Below are 23,318 nucleotides of genomic sequence, written 5' to 3' on the forward strand. Positions count from 1 at the left end.
CCTCCAGGTGTTTGTGTATCCCTGCTGCTCCAAAGCCTGGTTGCATCTCTCACCCCCGTTCTCCAGACAAAGGGGCAAGTCACTGCCAGGAGGGGAAGAGTGGGTGGCACAGAGATGAAATCTCAGCCATGTCTGGGGCTCAGTGGGTTTCCGCCAACTTGGCTGAGGCTGGGATTCAGAGAGAGACACCAAATGTGGGTGGCAAACCACAAAAGCCCCCTCCTCCACCCTACAGAGAAGGGAAACAGCTGAGATTCAGTAGTGGCACAGGTTATCTAAGAGTAACCTCGCATTGGGTTTGCATGGCAAGCTTTTGGTAGCTAAGTGGCGGCACAGGTGGCTCCCGTGAGATGTGAGCAGGAGCTGGCCCCACGTCAGCCCAGTCCACCCCAAAGTGGGCCCAGCAAAGGCCAAGGCTGAGCCTGTCAGCCATGTTGGTTGTGCACCTGTGATAACATATTTAAGAAAGGTTAAAACATGCTGCACAGCTGCTGTGAGAGAGAGAAGTGAGAAAATATGAAAAAAAAACCCCAGCCCAGCAGTTATCGAGGTTAGGGAATAAGGAGAGGAAGGAGATGCCCCAGATGCCAGAGCAGAGATTCTCCTGCAGCCCCTGAAGAAGACCATGGTGACACAGGTTGTCCCCCTGCAGCCCATGGAAGACCACATTGGAGCAGATATCCACCCTGCAGTCCCTGGATATCCCAGAGCACAGCAGATGGATGTGGAAGGAAGGAAGCTGCAGCCTGTGGAGAGCCCACACTGGAGCAGTCCATTCCTGAAAGACTTTACCTCATGCAGAGGACCCATGCTGGAGCAGCAAGAATCAATAAATCATAGAACAGCAGATTGGACAGACCATCAAAAAATCATCTAGCCCAGCTTTTCATGGGAAAGGGGCCCTAGATGAGACTATCTAGCAGCCCATCCAATCACATCTTGCAAACCTCCAGTGATGGGGACTCCACCACCTCCCTGGGGAGGTTGTCCCAATGAATGACTGCTCTCACTGTAATAAACACCTTTCTTATGTCGAGATGAACATGAAGAACTGCTGCCCATGGGAAGGACCTGCATTGGAGCACTTCATGAAGCACCCCCAGTGGAGCAGGGGAATGGGGTGAGCTGGAAGGGAAGGCAGAGATGAAGTGCTATGAATTGACCCAAACTCCCACTACCCATCCTCCTGTGATACTCAGGAGGAGAAAGGAGGGGCAGAAGAGTCAGGTGTGAAGTTGAGCCTGGAAAGAAAGGGGGGGTGGGGGAATGTGCTTTTAGTTTTCTTTGCACTTCTCACTATCCTACTCTGGTATTAATTGGCCATAAATTAAATTAATCTTTCCCCAAGTCAAGTCTGGTTTGCCCGTGATGGTAACTGCTGAATGATTTCCCTGTCCTTATCTTGACACATGAGACATTTTTCATCCTGTCTTCTCCCCATGCCTTGCTGGGCTAAGCCCGAATCTGGTGAGCGAACACGTTAATTTGCAAGTGTTCTTTGTCAGTAGAGCTGAACTGGTTTCCAACCATGTGCCTTTAAGTTCCAGCCCTGTCACGGCCTCCCATCAGCTGCCATATGGCCAATAGGCTCTCTCTATTTGACACACATATTCTCCACAGGTGCTGCAATACATTGTCTTCCGTTATGGCCTCCATTTCTGTTCACACCCAGAGCTGAAATCACATGCGTTCGGAAAATCACCCTCTACCTGGAGAAGCTGGTGGACAACAGCAGAATCAGGACTGGCAGCAAGACCTTGCTGATGCTCCGGCTGGAAAGGAGGAGATATCAAGGCTGACGTCTGTTGAACAACTTTCTGAACATAGACTTCTTTTGTTTCAGCTTTAGCTGGGTGACATCAATTACAGCAGGTGACACATTCAAGGAGGCAGAAGCACAAAGGCAGAGGAGAAGGCAGAGAGGTAAGGAAACTTTCTTTCTTTCTCTGAGAAAAGAGGCCAATGTGTTTCTGGGGTTTTTTTAATGTTACGAACTTTACAATTCCGCACGAGTTGCTGTTTCAGCGGAGACAGATTGTTTTTGCCCCACTTAAAGGTCTGATGTAAAACCATCTTGAAGCTTTGACTTGATAATATTACTGGCTGTGTAATTCTCTCAGGCCTTTTAGTTTTAACTAATAAGTGTTTGTGTCCCTGGATTTTCCCCCAAAAGGAGAAAAAAAGGGGGAGCTACAAAAAGCTCAACCTGCCTCAGAGCCCAAGGACCTCACAGATCTTTTAAACCCACGGATAGGGAAAAATGCCCAATATGAGGGCTTGTGACTGGTGACTGTGTATCCCCCAGGGTTGGAAATGCACCAGGTAGCAGCCTTCCACCAGCTGCCACTTGCTATCACCCTTCTCCATGTGCCCTCCAGGGAAAGGAACATTATTCTAAAAAAAGGCTGAAAAATAAGCAGCCAGTCTCTAGCTAACTAAGGCTGTCTGCTCACATCTGTACAAGCTGAGACCGGAGGGGTCTGTTCTGCTAACGCAGGCGGACTGGCTCACTGCCCGGCACCGGCTGCCGATGCAGCCCCAGCCTGACCTCAGGGCTGAGCAAGCCCTGGAGGAAGAGGGAGCCTTTCCATTCAAGGACACCAGAAGAGAGACTTGCCTTCCCCTTCTACGGGCTGCTGCGCTGCTGAAAGCAGGAGCTTCACTTCTGATCGAATTTTTCAACTTTCAGGTGACGTACCCTACTCAGACTTCATCAGCCCCCTCAGATATGCTTCTACATCCCTGGTTGCGTTAAGGTTGAGTGTTAAGGTTGAGCTCAGGTTACTACTTAACTTTCTCCACTATAAACCGAGTAGTTCTCCCTAAACAAATTCAGATTTGTCTTTTATCCTCCCCAGTGTTTCACAAACATGGCTGCCGAAGCCGCTTGCAGCACTGCAGGGCTTGCCTCATCTGAATCGAGTACCCGTCGCATTTCCTCTTTGCTGTTCTCCAGTGCCCAAGGGTGGTTTCCAGCCCATCTGCTGCAGCCTTGCCCGGGGACCCTGTATGCACCACAAAAAATTACAGAGGGCTGTCTCCTGGGGTTCCCCAGCTGCAACGGGTGTTGGCTTGCTCTGCACGGGCGGGTGTGCGCCATTTTGCTGCGCTGACCGTAGTCATATGTCTACAGGCCCTTCTCTGGCCCGGGCTGCGCACCAGGTATGCTGCATGCTCTTCCCATTCTGGCAGCTGCTGTTGATACCCGAGCACCATCCCACGGCTCGGGAGGGTGACGGAAGCCATACCTTCGGAGAGCATCTCAGCGCTTTTGCTTGTCACAGGCTACAAGAGGCTTTAGAAAATCATCCCAGGGCTGCAGTTTCAAACTGCCTTGCAGAGCCAAAAAGAGGAAGGTTAGGAGGAAAGGGGAGTGGGGGGGGGCGGGCTGGGTGGAGAGGGAACGACTCAGAAAGCAAGCGCTATGAGGCAAAAACACGTCTTGGCTTCCCCTTGGGCCACCGGAGGAGCTGGAGCAGCCCGGGCTGCCAAGATGGAGCGGCTGCTCGTGACCCCCCCGGGGGGTGCAGGCACACAGCTGGGCCGGGGGGCCCGGGGGCTGAGGAGAGCTCTGCTGGTGCCTCCCCGCCCTGCCTTGTCCCGGTGATGTCCTTGTCTTGTCCCACCTGTCTGGGGGGCGATCAGCCGCTCGGAGGGGTGCCAGCTGCCTGCAGCAGAACGGCCTGGAGGGGAAATTCAGGAAGGGTCGGGCAGCCTGGGCTGTGTCTGTACAACCGCTGCGGGGGTTTATGCTCTGAGGCTCGTGGGGACAGCGGGGCCCACGGAATGACCTTCCCTGCTGCTGCCTCTCTGCTCTGTGTGGGCTCTTTCTGTTGCGGCTAATCACGTACCTTCGCTTTAATGTTAGTAAGCCATGACACAGAAGCCGCTCCTCGGTAGAAGAGCCAGACCAGCCTTGCTGTAGACAAAAAAAAAGAGAGAGGGGATCCCCTCTGAGCAACTGCAACCCCAGAGCCCGGCCAAACAGAGGTGCCCAGGGGCACCTGCGTCCCCAGGTTCCTGCCCGGCAGCCACGGCCGGGGGAAAGGCAGAGGCTGAGGGGTGGCAGCCCCGGGGAGGACAGAGGGTGGGGAGGACCCCAGCCCCGGCACGGCGAGGTGCTGCCAGGGCTCAAGCACAGCCACAAGCCAGAGCCAGGGGAGGAAACAAGAAAACCGCACCGCGTGAAGGAGGCGCAGGAGCGCGCCGAGAAGGGGAGGTGGCTGGCTCTTCATCGGGAGGCCTTCCTGAGGTGCTAGTGGGGTTTTTTTTGTTTCGTTTCAGTTGCCTCCTGTGTTATGCTGGTGCCAGCCCTGGGGGAGAGGTCTCTGCAGCCACGGCCCACAGGGCTGGGTGCTGGAGGGAGCAAGGGCTGATGGCCTCTCTCCCAGGCAGATGTTCTCCAGGCCAGACCTGCTCCTGCAGGCATCATTCCCCGAAGGAGGAGCGCTCACTAGCTCATCTCTCTTCTTCCTATCCCTCAGAGAGCCACGGATTATTAAAAGAAGTCAAGAAGGAAATTAAACCAGTTTAATAAGAGGAGGAAGTCAAAATTAAATGGAAATCAATGTTGACTTGGGAGGGAGCCCTCCTCCTCTGTTGCTAGACGTGCTAATAAATCACGTATGCCTGGACTGTTTCTGGCACAGAGGCAAGCTGGCATGAGATGGTCTGGGCTATTACACTCACTTAACCTCCAAAATGAACTGGCTGCATGCCAGCTGGCTGGTGGGAGTGGTCCTTGGCCCCTGCTAACACCTAAAAGCATCCTGGGAGTTGCACAGGAGAGCGAGAGTTGTCCTGGGCCAAAAATGTGTCTGGAAATGTTCTAGCAATTTAACAGGACTGATGTGTCTGTTCCAATGCCTAGGGACGTTCCCTGACACCACTTAATTTATGAGTACCACCATCAGATACAGCAGGGCTTCCTGTAAGGAGGCTGAGAGTCTGCTACAGGCATCTGCTAATGAGAGCAGCTTGCTTAGTTAACATAGCAGAGCCTTGTTCACTGGGATCTGGAAGCTCCAGAGCAGCATCGCCTGTGATCTGACCTGGAGGGATACAGAGGGAGGTGGAAAGACAGGGGGAAAACAGACAGTGGCACGCATGAGTAGAAAGAGTACAAAAGAAACTAGCTGAAAGCAACCCATTTTCCCTGCTGACTTGTAAAAAGTAGGTGGTAAACATCATACAGTAGAGATCTGCCACAGAAATACAAGATGAGTGTGAATAAACCAGGAACCCAAAATGCGTGAAACCACGAGGAGAAGCAGAAAAGCAAGGTGCAGCAATCTGCATCTGCCAAGCTGCACAAGGTCAGCAGTTCACCCGCCCCGTGGTGCTCTGGCTGTGGGGTTTCACTCAAGAACCAGGAAGCAACAAGGCAAAAACCAAACTGCAGCCATATGATGACAGTGAAATAGAGATTCCCAGCCAAAACAAAATGATAGTGTGTGATTCAGCGATCTAATTAATTTTTACCTGTTCCATTACATTCATGTTTTAGATACAGTTTAACGACCCAACATTCCTGTAATCCAGCACTGACCCTGTTTTTAATTTTTAGATACACTTTGGAGTGGGGTCTGACTTTTCCTGCTGGCTCCACTGGGACAGGCAACTCGAGTGTTCGCAGCAGGGACGAGGTTTCTACTGTGGACTCAGGGATGGATCTTACCTAGGGCCCCTACAGTTCTCAGTTATGCAGGTTTCTTCCAAGTGAGTTGCATACATAGGTGCCTTCTTGCTGAGCCTTTCTTTACAGCATAGTCCAGCAAACCACTTGGTCACTGCTACTGCATCTTCTTAGAAGTGATCTCCCATCACATCACCTGGCTCCTTCATTTCAGTATTTTCACACAAAACAGCTCATGCAAATACTCCCTGGGGCTGGGATGGCTTTTCTGCTTCACACAGGGCAAGCCACAACTATTCTCTGACTGTGCATCTGGCTGCTGCCTTGCTCTTGCACCTGCTTTTTTCAGAAGTTGTATGTGTGTGCATCTTTCTAGCTGTCAGATTGCTGGTCATGGTGACCTGATTTCCTTGTAAATGCAGAGCTGCTGTTTTCATCTACTCTTTGATAGTTTCATGTGCTCAGATAATTTAAATTAATTTCAATAATAAATATCCTCTGGTATATTATATTTAATATTGCACATAATACATATAAATATTGTCCACAATTATTCTTGCATTACTTTTGAGTTCAATCCCATTATGATTCCAGCCTTCAGTCTATCATGCTACCTGTGGCAGGATGTTTCTATTATCAGCTGGAGCTGAGTGACCATTCCACTGGCTAATCCTACTGACTCCTCTGAAAACCCGTGTAAATATTTTTTGTTAGGGATCCTGATCTCCTTGGGCTTGGATCTCTCCTACACATCCCCACTATTTATCAGTTCTATTTCCCTTATCTAGTTTTCTCAGTTGGTAACATCCATAGTGTTTTCCCATACTCCATTAAAACAGGGTTTGGTTCGGTCAGCTCACTTCCCACTGCTTGTCCCTTGAGCTTTGTCAGCTTCTGTCTGACCCTTCACTTGAGGACATGGTGTTCTTGTGTTTTGGATGCTTCAGCTCACAAACGATGCTAATCTATACTTGTTGGGTTTTCCCCAGCCTTAGTTTAAAACAATTCCTACCTTAGATGTCAGCAGCAAGATGCTGCTTCGGTTTAAATGAAGCCTCTCTTGCTTTAGATGAAGCTCAAGTTTTCTGTACAGCCACCCATGCTCTCTGGCTTCCCCTCTTTCTGATCATGGAATCATAGAATGGTTTGGGTTGGAAGGGACCTTAAAGGGATCGTGTAGATCCAGCCCCTCTGCGTGGTCAGGGACACCTCCCACTAGATCAGGTTGCTCAGAGCCCCACCCAGCATGGCCTGATGACCCCATACTCCTTTATTCTGCTTTTTCTGTCACACTTTGCAACCCTAGCACTCGGCCTCGTGCATGTTTCTAGAAGCTTTCCCAGCTTTGAACTTCCTGCCTTGCAAGCTAAGCTATGCCTGTAAAACCTTTTCTCACCAGTCTCTATGCTGTCAGTGCTCTCACTGCACCCTCCAGCTGCCCTTCACAACCCCAACATCCTCCAACCTTTGCCTCATCCTGGCCTGGAGGTGGGATGCTTCTGAGCTGCCCCAAAGCCTCGTCAGCTGGCTCCCTGGCCCCTCTTGGCTCAGCCACTGTGGCCACAAGAGGCCCCCTGGAGGTCTCTGTCTGAGGGATGGTGGATGCCTCCCAGGGACAAGTGCTCCTTGTATGCCTTGTAGAAGCAACAGGAAAGGTCTTCCCCGAGGGTCTCCTGACGTGGGGACTGCCTGCTTTTGGGGCCGTGCAGTTCCCTCACTGTTTTTGCTAGATCATTTACCTGGTTTGGCTTCCTTTTTTGTAACATAAGCCTCCATGTAGGGATGGGGAGCTTGGTAGTCTCCTTGCAGCAGCAGCCATGGTCCCCCATGCCTTGCCAGCCCACCTAGCTACAGCTGATACCCACACTCGGTCTCTGCTACAGTCACATGCTTCATCTAACTTGATAACTCACCTCCACAGAACAGGTAGCTCCCAGTTCCCACTTAAGGATCAACACATCTTCTTCTTTCTGACCTCATCCCTCCCTTCTCTCTAGACTTTTTGTTGAATCAGTCTAAGAATTCAAGCAAGTCTTTCTAACAACTTCAGACTTGGTGAGTATTAAGACTTTTAAAGATAAGAAATAAGTACACAAAAAACAAACTAAATAAAAATATTCATAAGAGCCTAAAGATGGCCTTAATCATAGAAACACAAAATAGCACAGAAATATTTAGATGGCAAGGGACCCCTGGAGGTCTCCAGTCCAACTTCCTGCTCCCAGCTGGGTTCTTTATATCTAGTCAACAGTTCCTTGCTGCCACCTGTGGCTGCTGCCTCCTGTTCCTCTCCTGTACCCCTCTGAGAAGAATGTGGCTCCTTCTTCTAGGTAATAACCTTTAGATAATGGGAGATTGAAATGAGATCCCACCTTGGTTCTCTTCTTCACACCAAACCCAGCTTTTTGTCTTTCCCTGTATATCCAGTACTCCAGCCTCCTCACCATCCCAGTAGCCCTCCATTGGACCCTGTCCAGTTTGTTGACATCTGTCTCATACTGGGGGCCCAAAACTGGGTTCTGAATTCTAGATGAGACCTCAGGTCTGCCAAATATAGGGAAATAACTACTTCCCTCAGCCTACCAGTGGTGCTCTTACTAATGCAGTCCCGTGTGTGTTTAGCCTTCATTGCTGCAAGAGCCATGAAAACCCACCACAGAGAAGTAAGAAAGCACAGAACTCTTGGCAATACAAACACCTGCAGTCCAGTGAATGCCAGAAACCTAGAGTCAAGAACTGAGTAGGGCAACCCGGGGAGATTCAGTTGGGGTTTTGACATCAATTCCAGCAAGCACAGGTCCTGAGGGCTGGTCTCTCACACCTAAGGATGAGTAAAATGAAACCTTCAATACCAAGCTCTAGGGGGAACACTGCCTCTGGATTCTTTGCTGAAACACAGGGCACAGGTGACCTCATCAATGAGTTTCCATGTGGTTTGACAGAGCTCTGGGACAGGCTGCCCAGAGAGGCTGTGGAGTCTCCTTCTCTGGAGACATTCAAAACCCGCCTGGACACGTTCCTGTGTGATGTGCTCTGGGTGACCCTGCTCTGGCAGGGGCGTTGGACCTGGTGATCTTTCGAGGTCCCTTCCAGCACCAGGATTCTGTGATTCTGTGGCTACTGACAGGAAACATGGGGCCCGTCCACCCAGGTCTGAAAATCAACCATTATTAACAGAGCGTTTGGGTCTTCCAGGACAGAAGCACTTCCAGCCTGGGGTCCAGAGCAGGGAGGAGCATTCCCACAGTCATGGAGACACGCAGCAGGGCGGTGAGCAGCACGCTTGCAGTCTTCTTGGTTCTGCATCTGGGTGAGTCGTCAGTTCAGCCATGCCTCCTTGTTCTTACAGCCTTTCCACAAGCCTCACAACACCTGGGGTGTTTTTAGCTCCTCCCAATCTGCCACGTAAAAAAACCTGGCAGGGCTTAGAGCAGGCCCACTGCAGCCATGCAGCGGTGACCACTGCCTTCTTACCTTGTCTGGCCCAGCCCTCCACTGCCTAGTGGCTCCTTGTGGGGCCGTGCAGAGGAGATTGGGACAGAGGGACTGGAAACTGAGGGGCTCCCTACATCCATGCCCTGTTATTTCAGAGGCAGCACGGACAGCTCGAGCTTTGGGACTCAGGTTGTTCCCAGCCTGCCAGCCACAGCCAGGATGTCTGGGGCACCACCAGGTTTGGGGAGCTACCCCATAACAATGCAGGAGGGGGGTTCTTGTGAGAGCTGGGGTGCACACTGAGCACAGGGTGGAAAATACTGCCCTCCACGCTGCCTCCAGATGCCTGGGCCAAAATGCATGTTTCTCATCACAGCTGTGCCTTTACAAATGTGATGCTACCAGCTTGCTCAGTTTCACTGCTGATGTCATAAGACTTGGTGGGCTTTTTAGTGCTTATTTTCCAAGAAAAGAAGGTGTCTGAATAAGGCCAAGCTTGCATTTCTCAGCTACTCAGCTGTGATTCCTCTGTTTGTAGAGGAAACACTGGAACCCTTTTACACACCCTAGCACCAAAACCAAAGCAAAATATACCAACTCTTATTAACAGCATTTATAATTTCACAGTTTAAGACAAGTTCATCCTTTTCTGTGGCCCAACGTGTAACTATTGAAAACCTGTATAGGTAATGTTACAGATTACCTGTGCTTTTGGAGAATATGTAACTTGGGGAGAACCCTCCCTTAAATTCAAGTCAACTTTGTACTTTGCATTTCTTTGGCTCTCCAATACTGGGGGCATCTGGGGCATCTGCAGGTTAGGCAGCTCTGATAGTTTTCCAGCAGTGAGGTAGGAGACCACAACCCCCTTATTCCCAACTGTACCTCTGACAACTCCCATTTCCTTCTTACAGTCTCCTGCAGAAATCCTCTTTACTGTGAAGGAAAGGAAGTGGTTCTTCTAAGAAACCACTCCTAATGTTTTCTCAGCCTTATACATTCTACTTCATCTCAAGAACAGGAACCTGACATTAGGCCAGCCTTATTTCTTCATTATTTTTGCTTTATCCTTTTGTTTTTCTGGGCTTTCAGTCTTGCTCTGTGCAAAAACTGGAAGAAGGGATGACCAGATTTGCTAGTGCTTCCTCAAGTCTTGCCTGGGAAGTGAAGGAGGGCTGGAGTATGCTGTCCTGCCTTTGCTACCAGTAGGACAGCAAAATCTTCTCCAGTGGAAAAAAGTTTTTTCAGTAAAACTGTTGACATCTCAGAAGTGTGAATGATGTCACATCCACCACAAGCACAGGCATTTTCCCTGGTTCTGAATGTGTCTGAAACAGAATAGCCTTTAGGTAAAGAGCCCAAAGGGGAGGGAAGTTATGGAGCTGAAAACATAGTGATCAACAAGCCAAAGGAGTGGAACATTCAGAAACTGAGGTTGATCTTCCCAGTATCTGGCAAAGGGAGGAGAAACTTCTATGTCTTTCTGGAGGGATGGGAAGCATTTGCTGAGCCATACTTCAGAAAGTGAATGTCTTTCAGATCTGACCCCTGCTACAGCTCAGCAAGACGAGCTGCAGGTTGGAATCGCAGGACAGGAGGTGATACTGAGCTGCAGAGGCCTTCCTCAGCATACAGGTGTGACCTGGAAGTACTACAAGGCTGTTATAAGGTTGCTTAAAACTGAGAATTTGAAGGGTAAGGCTCGCTTCCGATTCATCACCTCTTCTCCCCAGCACATGGCTGAGAAGCCTCTGCCCTTCTTCTAACCCAGCTTATTTTTTCGAAAGGCAAAGCTCCCATGACCAGTCGATCTGAAATCGACCCCAGCAGTAAACACCTGAGGGTGTGGGACTTGGGGCTCTCTGATGCTGGCATCTACACCTGTGAATATGGCCCTCGCCGAGTCAGTATCTCACTGCATGTCTTTAAATGTGAGTGATGAGAGGGCTTTTAGCCATGAGGGGCTGAGGGGGCAGGAGACCCCAGAGCTCGGAGAGACATCTCGGCTGGGATTCTTTATCCCACTGCCATTTCTTCTGGCCTGGGCTGTCAGAGTTCATTCCTCCTCCATCTCCAGGGCACAAAGTCCTCATGTGCTCTTTGCTGTGACACTTGTGCTTCCCCCACAGGAAGAGGAGTTGACTTACTGGTTGCTCTTTTGTTCTTTACAGTGACGATCTCTTTAGATGGGCACTTCCTGCCAAATGAAGTCCCTGAGCTGACTTTAATGCAAAATTCATCTGATCCTCTACCTAATCTCAGCATCACATTGTTTAACCATAACAATAACGTATTAAGACCGAAAGTCTCACAAGATGAGACCCATCAAAGATACAGACTGGAGTTAAAGCAACTGGTGGCTACAGACAGTGGGACCTGGCTGTGTCATGTCCATTCGGACTCTCCACTGATTAATCAGAACATCTCCTTTGATGTAAAGGTATTAGGTATGTGGCAACAAAAATGCAGCTTGCATACAGGCTCAGGAACCAGCTTATGAGCTGAGCTTTTACTCTCCAGCATCCCAAGCATTGGTGCTTCAGGGTTTATTTTCCAGGGCTTCCAACATTCCAACACTGTGGCTTGGGTATTGCTTTGCTGCCTGAGCTCTGTTCCACACTCGCACTCATTTTCATCTCCAGTCTTGCCCTAAAAGATTCCCCCTCTCCTTGGGGTCTGTTCTCAGCTCTGATGAGCCTGGGAGCTTAGACTCTTCAAACCTATTCTTAGATGCTGTCTGTCCTTCCCGGGGTATCTGGTGGCTTTTCTCCAAGTTGTCTTTCAGCTGAGCACGGTGTGCATCTCTCCAGATTCAAGGTGGACACAGAGAAGTGTAGCCATGGCCTTCCCTGCCTCTCTGTTCCTTGTCTCTTCTGAATTCAGGTTTTCAGAATCCAGACTCGGAAAGAAAGTATGCGACTGTTGATAGCACTGTCACCTTGTCATGGCACCTGAACTTCCAGAAGATAAAATGGAAAGAAAGTTTCTCTGGGCAAGTGAATTTGGAACAACAGAAAAGTGCAACCCGTCACGAGCTACTGGATTTCTTTGTCCCGGCACAGGGACAGCCTCGTGAGACCAAGAAAAGCAGCCACCTGCGGTTTGAGATCCCTGAAAGGAAACCAAAAAGCACCATAGAGGTGAAACTCCCCAAAGTCCATTTCAACCACTCTGGGAAGTACCAGTGCCAGCTGGAATACAACAGAAGATACACAGAGAGCCAGATAGAGCTGGTGGTGATGAAAGGTAAGAAGAACAGAAGTGGGTCAAGAGGTGAGGAGCTGCAGAAACCTGGAAGCCATAAGAGTATGGATGGACCCATCTTCCCATCTTTCTACTCACATGTCCTTTTCTTACCTTGACAGTCTCAGCCAGCCCTGTTGGACCACTACCCAGAGGGGCTGAGATGACCCTGATCTGCCAGGTCTCTAGTTCACTCCCACCCAACGCCCACCTGCGCTGGGAACGGGTGAATGGGACTCAGATGGACGTCAAGAACTCAAAGGAGGGTGAAAAAAAGCTGGAGGTGAATGTTAGTTCTGCAGGGCTGTGGAACTGTCACCTCATAGAAGATAATGACAGCAAGATCAGCCTTAATTACTCCGTGGGTATGGAAATGAGCTTCACGTCCCTGCCTCCAGCTTTAAATTCTCTTTGTCTCTGAACACTTTTCTCCTTCCACAGAGGAAGCTCCTGCTTGGGTTAGCTACGTGATCAGGGGAACAACTATTGGAGGTGGTGTGCTGGTGTTTGGCCTTGTGTGCCTCTGCATCATCAGTGGCATGAGCTGGCAGCGGAGAAGGGTGAGTGCCCTAGTTCCTGGAAGTAGGGAGGAGATCACAGTCTGCCCACACCCTAGGAGGTGTCTGATTCTCTGTCTGGCTGCAGGGCAGTACAGACAAAGGGTTAATCCTTAGAGTCAAAGCAAGTGCTTGGAGATGGACAGTCTGCAGATGCCAGACAGTACTTTAGTGCCACTTCAGAGGAAAGCATTTGAAACATAGAATTATAGAATGGTTTGGATTGGGAGCTTAAAGATCACCTAGTTCCAACCCCCCCTGCATGGGCAGGGACACCTCCCACTAGAACAGGCTGCTCAGAGCCCCATCCAATGTGGACTTGAACACCTCCAGGGATGGGGCATCCACAGCTTCCCTGGGCAACCTGTTCCAGTGTCTCACCACCCTCACACTGAAGAATTTCCTCCTAATGTCTAACCTCAATCTCCCCTCTTCCAGTTTAAATCCATTACCCCTTGTCCTCTCACTACACACCCTTGTAAAAAGCCCCTCCCCAGCTTTCCTGTAGCCCCTTCAGGTACTGGAAGGCTGCTGTGAGGTCACCCTGGAGCCTTCTCTTCTCCAAGCTGAACAACCCCAACCCTCTCAGCCTGTGAGATATAAAAATATCCAATAATTTTTTATCCCTTCTCTCCTGGCAGCAACGGGCAAAAAAGATGGCACAAGCAAGACAGTACTTGCTGGAAAACAAGACATGTCAGTGTCAACAGTAAGTGGCAATGAGAGTATCTGGAACAGGCAAAGACTATGATTTCAAGACAGAAGAGCTGGGTAGTCAAGCAGGGAAAAATGGAGCTTGAGCTTGCTTGGTGCCACAGCACAGCTGCATTTCAGCATCTTCAGTTCTTACTCATGTTAAGTGATGTTTAAGAGTTAGGAGCTTAATGAATGCTTGCTTAATTTTGTGTTACATCCCAAATTTTAAAAATCTGTGATGTCCATGATTGATTCCAGTTCTGATAGCACAGTGCTGGGCTGAAATTTGTGAGAATTACCTTCTGGGAGCAAGGAAAAAAGAGGAGAAAGCCACAGCACACTGTGAATCGTGCCTTCTCCAAAAGGCCTTGGGTGCTGACATGCACCATCATGTCCTGACCTTTTGCATGGGAGCAAGGATTTCTCAGCAGAGAAACTGCTCTTTTCCAGGTCTTAAAGTTTGTATGGTATCAGGCATCAGAAGCAGCTGTGAAGAAACACTGACAGCTGTTCTGTCACTGGAAGTGGAGAGCTAAGGGCAGTGCAAAAGGTTGCATGAACAAGTTCAATGCATTTATTGGTACAGAATTGTCCTGCTGCTTAATTTTCACTGGTGACAGTGGCAAACTGTGATAGTTTCACCTATTTTTTTTTTCACTATCTCTGAGAACTCAGTGAGAATGTTTATTGGCAAATACTGCATAGCTGGGATTGACGTGCAGAGTTGTTTAGCATAACGTGTCTCAAAGAATTCACTTTGTTTTCACCTACTTTTTATCAAGATTAAAAAATAATCCCCATAAGGAGAGGACAAATCCCATAAAACTACATCCAAAACCAGCTAAATCTGTGCAAGACAAGTGCTGACACAGCTATTCTTTAACTCTCTTTGCCAAGTAAGCAGCTCAGTGTAATTGAAGCCTAAACCTCAGCCTTGTGGATGCACAAGTATCCATTTGCATCCTCAGCTTTAGAGGCAGGGCAGCCATTCTCTACACTAAGCAAAAATCTGGGGGGGATTTCTAGCTTTGAGGTATCTGATTGAATCCTTTCACACTCTACTCACATCATACTTTCCTCTTGCAGCCGGCTAAATAAGTAGAACTGCAGCCCTGGAGTCAGAAGGGTTGCTGAAGTCTCTGCCTGTACCTAAACACCTGACAGCCCGTGGTGCTCTGTGAATCCATCTGCCTTTCCACCTGTTTTGATGTCATTCTTTGTTCCTGCATCATTCTCCCAGTCTGACACCATGGAGGGATGTTGTGTGGGTAGGAGCTGATGGACAAGACAAGAGGCCCTTAAGGGTTATTGTTGAGCCTCAGTTCAATAAGGAGAGACACTGAATAGAAGATACACACACACACACATATGTTTGTATTTTGCCTATGCACTTAATTTGACCTTCTTTTAGAACCTATTTTATATGCTTCTTTTATCTGCCTGAGCTACAATAAATGACAGTGGGGTTGGTTTTGGTTGGGTTTTTGTTTGCATGCTGAATTCATATTTTTCAAGGCCCTCCTGTCTGGCTCAGATTCAGATTTCTCCCTGCTGAGATGTGGAATCCTGATTCTCCTGGTACCTCCCACCTCCCTGGCTGCCATGAGCCTTCCTCAAGGCAGCAGCCCTCTGCTCTCTGAGAAACCTGGCCATCTTCATATGCCTTTCCTGGGCAGTCTGAGCCCTACAGTGGCTCCCAGCCCCATCCTTCAGCCTCTAGTCTTCACCTCTCCCACCACAAACCAAAGCAGAAGTAAAACCACCACAAGCAGTGGGATTATAATTTTTGGAGATCAGAGGCTGAAGAACTTGTGAGTGTTGATCCAGAAGGTAAGTTTGGGAAGGGGGTGACAAAGTAATTTCCTAGGAGAACAAACCAGTGCAAGCCCACTGAGTGCAGAGAAGAGATGCTCCTGAGAAAGTCACCCAAAATGGCTCCCTTATTGGCTCAGTGAGATGGGAAGAGGGAGTGAGAAGCTCAGGAAAATTAGGATAGAAGTAAAAGTACATTGCAGAGATGCCAGGATGTCCTGAAAGAAAAATACTGTCAAAATATGTACACAGAAGCCTTGTGTTTATAAAAGTTATTCTACTGTCTGCTCATGGCAAATCAAAAAGGCCTTGAGGACCTACAGCTGTCACTGGCTGTGGTCCAGGCTTGCTCATCAGCACTGGGCTTGCTGGGGAGATGCAGAGAGGGGCCTTGGGCTGTGGAAAGGGCTCCTCATGGTGCCCAGAGGATGCTCAGTGCTGGAGAAAGGGGTTTCTCTGTACCCACATTGTGCCGTTACTGAGGGAGGAAAGAAAGGACAGGTGGCAACAACGGCAGCCAGCACCTGTGAGCTGGAGGAAATCTTCCCCCACACACAACCCCACCTCGCCCCTGGAGTGGGGATGCAGCCCCAGGCAGCTGTGGCAGCAGGTGTGGGACACCATCAGGGTCATGCCTGCTCCTCCATCATTGTCCTCACACGAACAGGAGTGACAGTGGCTTGTGCTAATGCCGTTTTCCTTCCCATGCCTTGTCTTGTGCACACGAAGCTGTGTTAATTTTGCACGAGCCTTGCTCCGTGTCCTGGTGCAGGCAGTCACTTCTCCTTCTCCTGTCCTGCCCCTCAACTGCTAGTGTAAATTGTGAGCTGGCTGGGGCATCATCAGGGCTTAAGGAGAGATCAGTTCTGGGAGCTGTATCAAGGAAAATGACTGCAGGGTCAGTGGTGATTGACATAATGATCATGACAAAGTGCTTAGCATAGTCCCTTCAACAAAAAAACAACCCCTGCTCCTGCAGTCCAGACCCTTCTCCTTAGGTAACTTCTTCAGTACCCAAGTCTGCACCTCTTGCCACACACATGGGTGTCCAGAGCAGGGAGATTATCCTGTACCCCCCGAGACTCGGTGGAACAAACCAGCAGGCTGAGTGAGCACCCGTCATGAGCTCCTCTGGCACTGCAGCCACCTCCAGCAATTCAGATGCTCACCTGAGACTCTAGCAGCTGATCCAACCTCCTCTGTACCTAAAAATGCAAGCCTTGACTTTTCCAGCCAGATGATCAGCCTGACAGACAAATACTAAGCTATTAGGGTCTCCCTGGCCTCCAGCACAGGGTCCATCAAACCTGGCCTGAAAGGATGAAACACATGGGTAGAGAGAGTGCTAGCTCGGCTCAGCAACCCCAGTGCTGCATTCTGCTCTCTTTCAAGGGCTGGAAGAGGCATGCCGAGCCCCTGCAAGCAAGTAAAGCCTGAGTCCCAACTCTCAGCTGGGACTGACCTTCCAACCACAGTCAGGCTCACCCCCCCACCACCACTGGTGCAGAAGGTCCTTCCACTTGTTTTCAGGTGGCCTGGCCAGTGTCACAGTGGATGCAATGGTACCACTGGGATGCCTGGAAGTGTCCAGCTGCATCCACGGAGGCACAGCTTCCAGTTCACTCATCTGGATGAGCCTAACAAGAATTATAGGTCTTCCTCAACACTGCATTTTTCCTCAGTAGGTCTCCTGATGTCAGCAATCGTGCCCCTGCCCTACTCTCCTTGAAGCTCACCTGCAAGCACAAAGCACCCCAGGCTCCCAGCTCACAAATCTCTTTTTTCTGGCAGCTCGCCTGTCCGTGTCTTTTCACATGACAGTCTATTTTGTTCCCTAGAGGCACAGACTGTCCTGATGGAGAGAAAAGCCAACCACAGAGCGAGTCCTAGATGGGCTTTTCTTTCCATCTGCACTACTGAAAGCTTCTGTGTGGGCTTCAAGGGAGTACAGAGATGGAGGTTCAGACCAGGTAAGAACAAGCTTGCACAAACATAAATGTCTGCAGAGATGTACCTGATGAGTCCTCAGCTGGAGTGGATTGCTGTAACATCTTGCCCAGGGCCTGGGCAGTGGTAATAAAACATCACACACCCTTCCTGACACAACACACCACTTTCACAGCCTGTGCAGCAGGTGCAGCTGTGACAACAGCACTCCTGCGTGGCACTGAGGACAGAGATTAGGTGTCCCTAGCAGATCACTTTGGTTTGGTCCCTTCTTGAGGCACCCCAGAGATCTACAGGTGATGTTGCATGTGTCCTGGTCCTCCTTCTCAGGAGGCACTGAGGACTTTTGCTTTTGCCAGGTGTGATGAGGTTGTATCTCCGCGTGGAACAATGCCCCTGCAGGACGGACACCACAGAGATATGCAGCTCTACCAAACAACAACCACAGTGACAGACATATTGTATCAAGTGGTGCCAGCTCATCAGAGTAGCCCCGAGGTGATGGCAGGACTCAGAAAGCTGTACATGGCAGTACTTAAAAAATGACAAGGGCAACCAGAGCTCTGTGCAGTGACGTGGAAACATCACAGGAAGTGAGAATTGAGAACAATCTGAGATGTGCTGATTTTCCCTGACATTCTCATACAGTCTTTCTGTGACTCCTGTTCCCCACGTTTCTGGGCTGCAGAGGCAACAAAGCACATGCTTCAGTCCTTTGGACCCACTTCCAAGACACGATTCTCCTGCCAGGACCCACAGACCTGCTTGGTCCAGGGGGCTTGGAAAGAGCCGAGCCTGCACCTCCACATCCAGTGCTGCTGAAGCAGAATGACGGGGGCTGGAATGACCCCGACCCACAGCCCTACCTCCCCAAGCCCCTCCCGCTTCCCAGTTCCTTTCCGCGGGGCCCCGGGGGCTGCTGGCAGCCCGCATCTGCCCAGGCACTCCCTCCGGGTGGCTCCTGCTCCCTGCGGGCTCTGCACCGCAGCTCTCACATCCCCCCAGCCTGCAGAGCCAAGCGACCCTGCGCGTTTCTTTGCGTGTTCCCAAGGTCTAGCAGGGAGGAAGCTGTGCACTTCAGCCTCCTCTAAATTCTTTTTATCTCAGGAGGGGGGAAAAGGACAGTTTTCAGCATCCATTTGACTGGCTCGTGCAGCTGCAGAGAGAGAGTGGCTTCCATCCACCCTGCTTGGAAGTGAAAGTGGAGCAATAGCAGACCCTTGCAGCTCTGAGCTGATTCCTTCCTGAGCATATTCCCTAGTGCATGTTTACAAGGAGGGACCCCAGGATTTGTTGCTGCACTTACCAGCCAGCAACAGCTCCAAACCACCAGCTGCTTTTGCCTCATGCATGTCAGCACCCTTCCCCAGCATCTCCCCTGAAGAAGTCTTTAGCTCTCCTCCCATTCGTTTTGTAGCCAGCTTGGCCAAACCTTAGAGGTGTTTCCAGATTTGGGGAACTAGTGAATAGCAGAATAAGAGGTGGTGGCAGAGGCTGCCTCATAGAATCACAGAATGGTCTGGGCTGGAAGGGATCTTAAGGATCATCTAGTTCCAACCCCCCTGCATGGGCAGGGACACCTCCCACTAGACCAGGTTGCTCAGAGCCCCATCCAACCTGGCCTGGAACACTGCCAGGGATGGGGCATCCAGAACTTCCCTGGGCAACCTGTGCCAGTGTCTCACCCCCCTCACACTAAAGAATTTCTTCCTAACATCTAACCTAAATCTCCCCTCTTCCAGTTTTGATCCATTACCCCTTGTCCTCTCACTACAAGCCCTTGTAAAAAGCCCCTCCCCAGCTTTCCTGTAGCCCCTCCAGGCACTGGAAGGCTGCTGTAAGGTCTCCCTGGAGCCTTCTCCTCTCCAGGCTGAACAGCCCCAACTCTCTCAGCCTGTCTTCACAGCAGAGGTGCTCCAGCCCTCTGGTCATCTTTGTGGTCCTCCTCTGGACTCACTCCAGGAGCTCCATGTTCTTCTTATGTTGGGGGCTCCAGAACTGGACTCAATACTCCAGATGGGGTCTCACAAGAGCCAAGTAAAGGGGGAGAATCACGTCCCTTGACCTGCTTGCCATGCTTCTTTTGATGCAGACTAAGACAAGAGATCAAAATGGAGGAGAGGAGAAAGCTCAGCTCCTCAATGCTGGGCACCATCTGGCTGATGTCAAAGTGCCTGTTTCAGGCACCAGTGCTGGGAAGTCCCTCCTCTGAGCTTGCCTGTGTGGAGCTGAGGTCCTGAAGGTGAACAGCAGTAGCAGTGACACACACAGTTCCGTGAGGACCATGGCTCTGGAGGGACCACCACACCAGCTGGGACTTCGAGGGGAGCCAGAGAGCTTCCCTGGCACAGGTCAGCTGCTTCCAGCTTATGAGCAGTGCTCCTGAAATCCCAGGCTATTTTTGAATTAAGAAAAGGTTGTTCTGGCTGTGATAAACCTCAGACATACCTAGACTGGCTAAGGCAACAGGTGGTAAAATGAAAACTGCAATTCTGTGTTACAAATCCAACGAAATGAAGCCATTTCAGCTTCTCCCAGATATTGTACATTCCCAGATTAATTATTCAAGAGCTCCTTATTACCCTTTCTGTGTATGAGAACAAACACGTAAGTGTTCAGTAACTTTGGAAAGTGATGTAATTAAATTCTGAAATGACATTTTTACATCCTTTACCAGTGGGGCCAGGAGGGATGAAAAATGGGTCAGGAACATATAGAACATGCAAAATATTCCATCAAGCAGGCAGGGGGTGGGAAGAAGGATATATACACCTCTCTCAAATGGCATGCAGTGTCATAACAACCATGTGATTTGACAAGTCTACCCTGGTACTTCCTTGTCTCAAGGAAAATATCATATACAAACACAAATACGAATATTTATTATTTTTTAAATGTTTATGTTTAAATGTTTATGTTTAAAAAAAACACAAATACATCTTTTTGAAGGTGCCCAGCTGCAAACAAGCATCCACAAGTTCAAATCCTAGTTTTTACATTGCAAGCCTCCAATATTTCTGTGTAACTAGTGCCCAGCATTAGTTGTCTGTCCCCTGATGTGAGCTATTACCATTTTGCAGATGCACTATCCAAAGTCTCACTAAATCTTTCAGTACAGTGCTAGAAATAGAATCTAAGGTTTGGATATGACAAATCTACGTTGTACTCACTGTCTTTTCTGAAGGAATATACTGATGTATCTGCTTGGCTGGACTCTTGTTAGCCACTAACCATACCCTGTACAAAGAGCCAGGAGGGATGCCAGGAAAACTGCTTGCAAGCACAGCAACACAGCCTCACAAGAGGCTGCCTAAGCCATGTTGGGGCTCTGAGGATGGATTTAATTGCATCCCTGATCTGTAAGAAGTATGTGTGAAACCTCCCATGGTCCTTATCAAGGGCCTGAGTAAGAGCTGTGAGCCATCAAAGCCCCACGGAGTCATTTGGCCATTCTGTTAATGCTTTTGGTTCTAGGATTCTTGGTTAATAAGCTCTACTCCTTTAAGAATCCAGAGCACCTCTGGAAAGAGCATTTCCCTGGACCTGCAGAGCTGCTGTCCAGAAATAACTGATCTTTACACCATGACCTTTTCCAGAAAACATTTCTTACCCTGTAACAATTGTGCTTCTTTGGGCCCATCTGCCTTAGGATATTCTAGTGCACTACTGAGACTTCAGAGGGCAGATCACTGGTCGGAGTCCACCCCAGCTCAGTGAGTCATTCTAGGAGATGAGCTGGGAAGGAAAGGGGTGTCTCATTTCTAGCCTGGATTTCCTAGATACACAGGAAACCCTGCACCCTGGGGTTTCAGGATTTCCAGATCTGAGCACTCGTGCTCCTTTCACACACGGCACGTACACGGTTGTGACCTGTCGCTTACCAAAACCAGTGAAACTAGGTGTCTGGAAATACTAGGAAATAAGAAGAGTCTTTAAAATCCACTCAGATAAGATGGACGAGCATCTGCTTGGGAGTAAGACAGCCCAAGGGTAAATGATCTTCTTCCCACTGAGTTCATCCCACTTCACAGCAAATCTTCAGTGTTGTGCTTTCATTCAAACTAGCCACATTTGCAAACACAAGAAGCCTCCTCGAGACCTGTCCTCATTCAACTAGGCTCAACAATCTGTCAGGTGGAGCCCAAGCCATGGAGAGATGCTGGGCTGCAGGGCGTCCCTACCTGAGCAGAGCTGAGGCAGGCAGGCAGCACAGAAAGTGCTGGAAGCTGGGTTTGCAGTTTCCCTGGGATAAGAAGAGGATTTATTCACCCACGCAGGCAGGCTAACAACTCACACTAAGAAGACTCGACTTCTAAATCAGAAGAGGATGGTAATGTGGAAGTTATCACATTAAGTAGTTCACCAAATGACAAAACTGGAGCTGCACAATGTTTACACATGTCGACATAGACCTTCTCACTTCAAGGCACAAACCTCTTGCAAATGATAGGTGTTGAAAAAAGATTATTGAGGGGGGCATAACGGTCCCTTCACATGCCTCTGGCTCTTGCCGTTGTTGGACTGACCACTGAGAGGAACCAACCACCTAGGGGCTGTTCCCCTGTGGCAGTTCCTCCAAGCCAAAGGACAGCCAGAGCACAGCAGCACCATCGCCACCCACCTTCCTCAAAAACATCTGCCTGGTGTGAAGCCAGATCTCTTCTAGTGGTTCCTGATTCTACTCACTGTTGCTAGAACAGGCCCCGGTGACAACAGCAAACATGTCTTGTCTCAGAGAATATCCCTTTTAAAGCTCTGGAACTGCCTTCACTGCTGCCCCCGGGCCTAAGAATCAGCTTTCTTACTCCAGGAGTCTCTCCTTCTCCTGATCACACAAACCTCAGGTGAAACTCCTTGGTATGCACTTGGGATCACCTCAGCCAATATTCAGAACGCTGTGTGAAATCTGCACTGCCAGAGGGGGTGGTGGAGCAGACCCTGGATCTGCAGGGCTAGGTCCACTTCAGCAAGCAGGGTGATGCAGCAGCAGCAGATCTGCAGAAGAAAACAGCTGATGCTGAGGACTTAATGGCCACACTGTAGATGTCTGGGGGCTCGCTTCAGACTAGCTGTAGCCCAAAGTGGAGCTGAATTCTCATGAGTCCTCAGAGCCTGCTTGTCACTTGTTTGCAGGTCCTTTCACCTACATTGCTCATATTCTCCTGATCCAAACTGAGGTGCTAATGCAGCTGCAACCTAACTGTCCAGAAACAGGGACTCTCATCCCACCCCAGTTTTAACAGAGGAAAGGCATGGAGAGACTTTGGTAGACATCAGCTCCTCCAAGGAACAAGGAAGGAGCCCTCACTTCGGTAGCAAGACAGTAACTGAGGAACACTGGGTTGCCTGTTGCCTTGTGAAGACTTTCTAGCCAGGACGGCACTCCCTGAGGTGATGCAGCTGGAGAGGGAGCTGACCTACCCATTCCCCTGAGCACTGCTCCCACTTCACCTCCTTTCTTCTCCGCCCCCGTCTCTGCTCATGGGACCACGTCGCCGGCTCCTGATGGCGAAAACCACCGCAGCAGCTGAGCAGGCAGCCCGCTCGCGTTGCCACGGCCCAGGTGTCCCGCCACCCTGCTCTCCAAGCCCTCCTTGCGGGCCTCCCGTCAGCTCCTCGCCTTCCCCCTCACCCCAGCACCCCCTCTGCCTCCCCGCGACCCTCCTTCTCTGGGAACGGCAGGCGGGCAGGGCAGCCGGCCCTGCCGGGGCAGCCCCCGCCCCGCGGGGCAGGCGGGCTGCGGAGGAGGGGCAGCCGTGCGGGGCCCGCCAGCAGCAGCCCCCGGCAGCGGGACCCGCGCCTTCCCGGGCAGCGAGGGGCGCAGCCTGGGCGGTGGCTGCCGCTGCCGCCCGCCCGCCCGTCCGTCGGTCCGTCCGTCGGTCCGTCCGTCCGTCCGTCGGTCCGTCCCGCCCCCCGGCTGCTCGGTGCTCCCGCCGGCGCTCCCCGCCCCTCTCCCCCCGCCGTCGCCCCGCCCGGCGGAGGGATGGCCGGAG

General features: G+C 50.3%; 1 protein-coding gene across 1 annotated transcript; it reads left to right on the forward strand.

Annotated features, from left to right (window-relative positions):
* Positions 1-7,664: 7,664 nt before the first annotated feature.
* CD4 (CD4 molecule) lies at positions 7,665-14,924 on the forward strand. The gene is made up of 10 exons (XM_051626879.1): positions 7,665-7,690; positions 8,831-8,945; positions 10,610-10,765; positions 10,858-11,001; positions 11,242-11,517; positions 11,954-12,316; positions 12,436-12,678; positions 12,755-12,873; positions 13,512-13,579; positions 14,653-14,924. The coding sequence occupies exons 2-10, from the start codon at positions 8,885-8,887 to the stop codon at positions 14,666-14,668; spliced, it is 1,446 nt and encodes a 481-aa protein (XP_051482839.1). The 5' UTR covers positions 7,665-7,690; positions 8,831-8,884; the 3' UTR covers positions 14,669-14,924.
* The last annotated feature ends 8,394 nt before the right edge of the window (positions 14,925-23,318 follow it).

Source organism: Apus apus, chromosome 1 (genome assembly GCF_020740795.1).
Source record: "Apus apus isolate bApuApu2 chromosome 1, bApuApu2.pri.cur, whole genome shotgun sequence".
NCBI lineage: Eukaryota > Metazoa > Chordata > Aves > Apodiformes > Apodidae > Apus > Apus apus.

Excerpts from the sequence above, each read along its gene's own strand:
- CD4 (XM_051626879.1), top strand. The coding sequence starts at position 8,885 with ATGGAGACACGCAGCAGGGCGGTGAGCAGCACGCTTGCAGTCTTCTTG. Across the intron at positions 8,946-10,609 it reads CTTCTTGGTTCTGCATCTGG|ATCTGACCCCTGCTACAGCT; the intron begins GTGAGTCGTCAG and ends AATGTCTTTCAG. Across the intron at positions 12,317-12,435 it reads AGAGCTGGTGGTGATGAAAG|TCTCAGCCAGCCCTGTTGGA; the intron begins GTAAGAAGAACA and ends TTACCTTGACAG.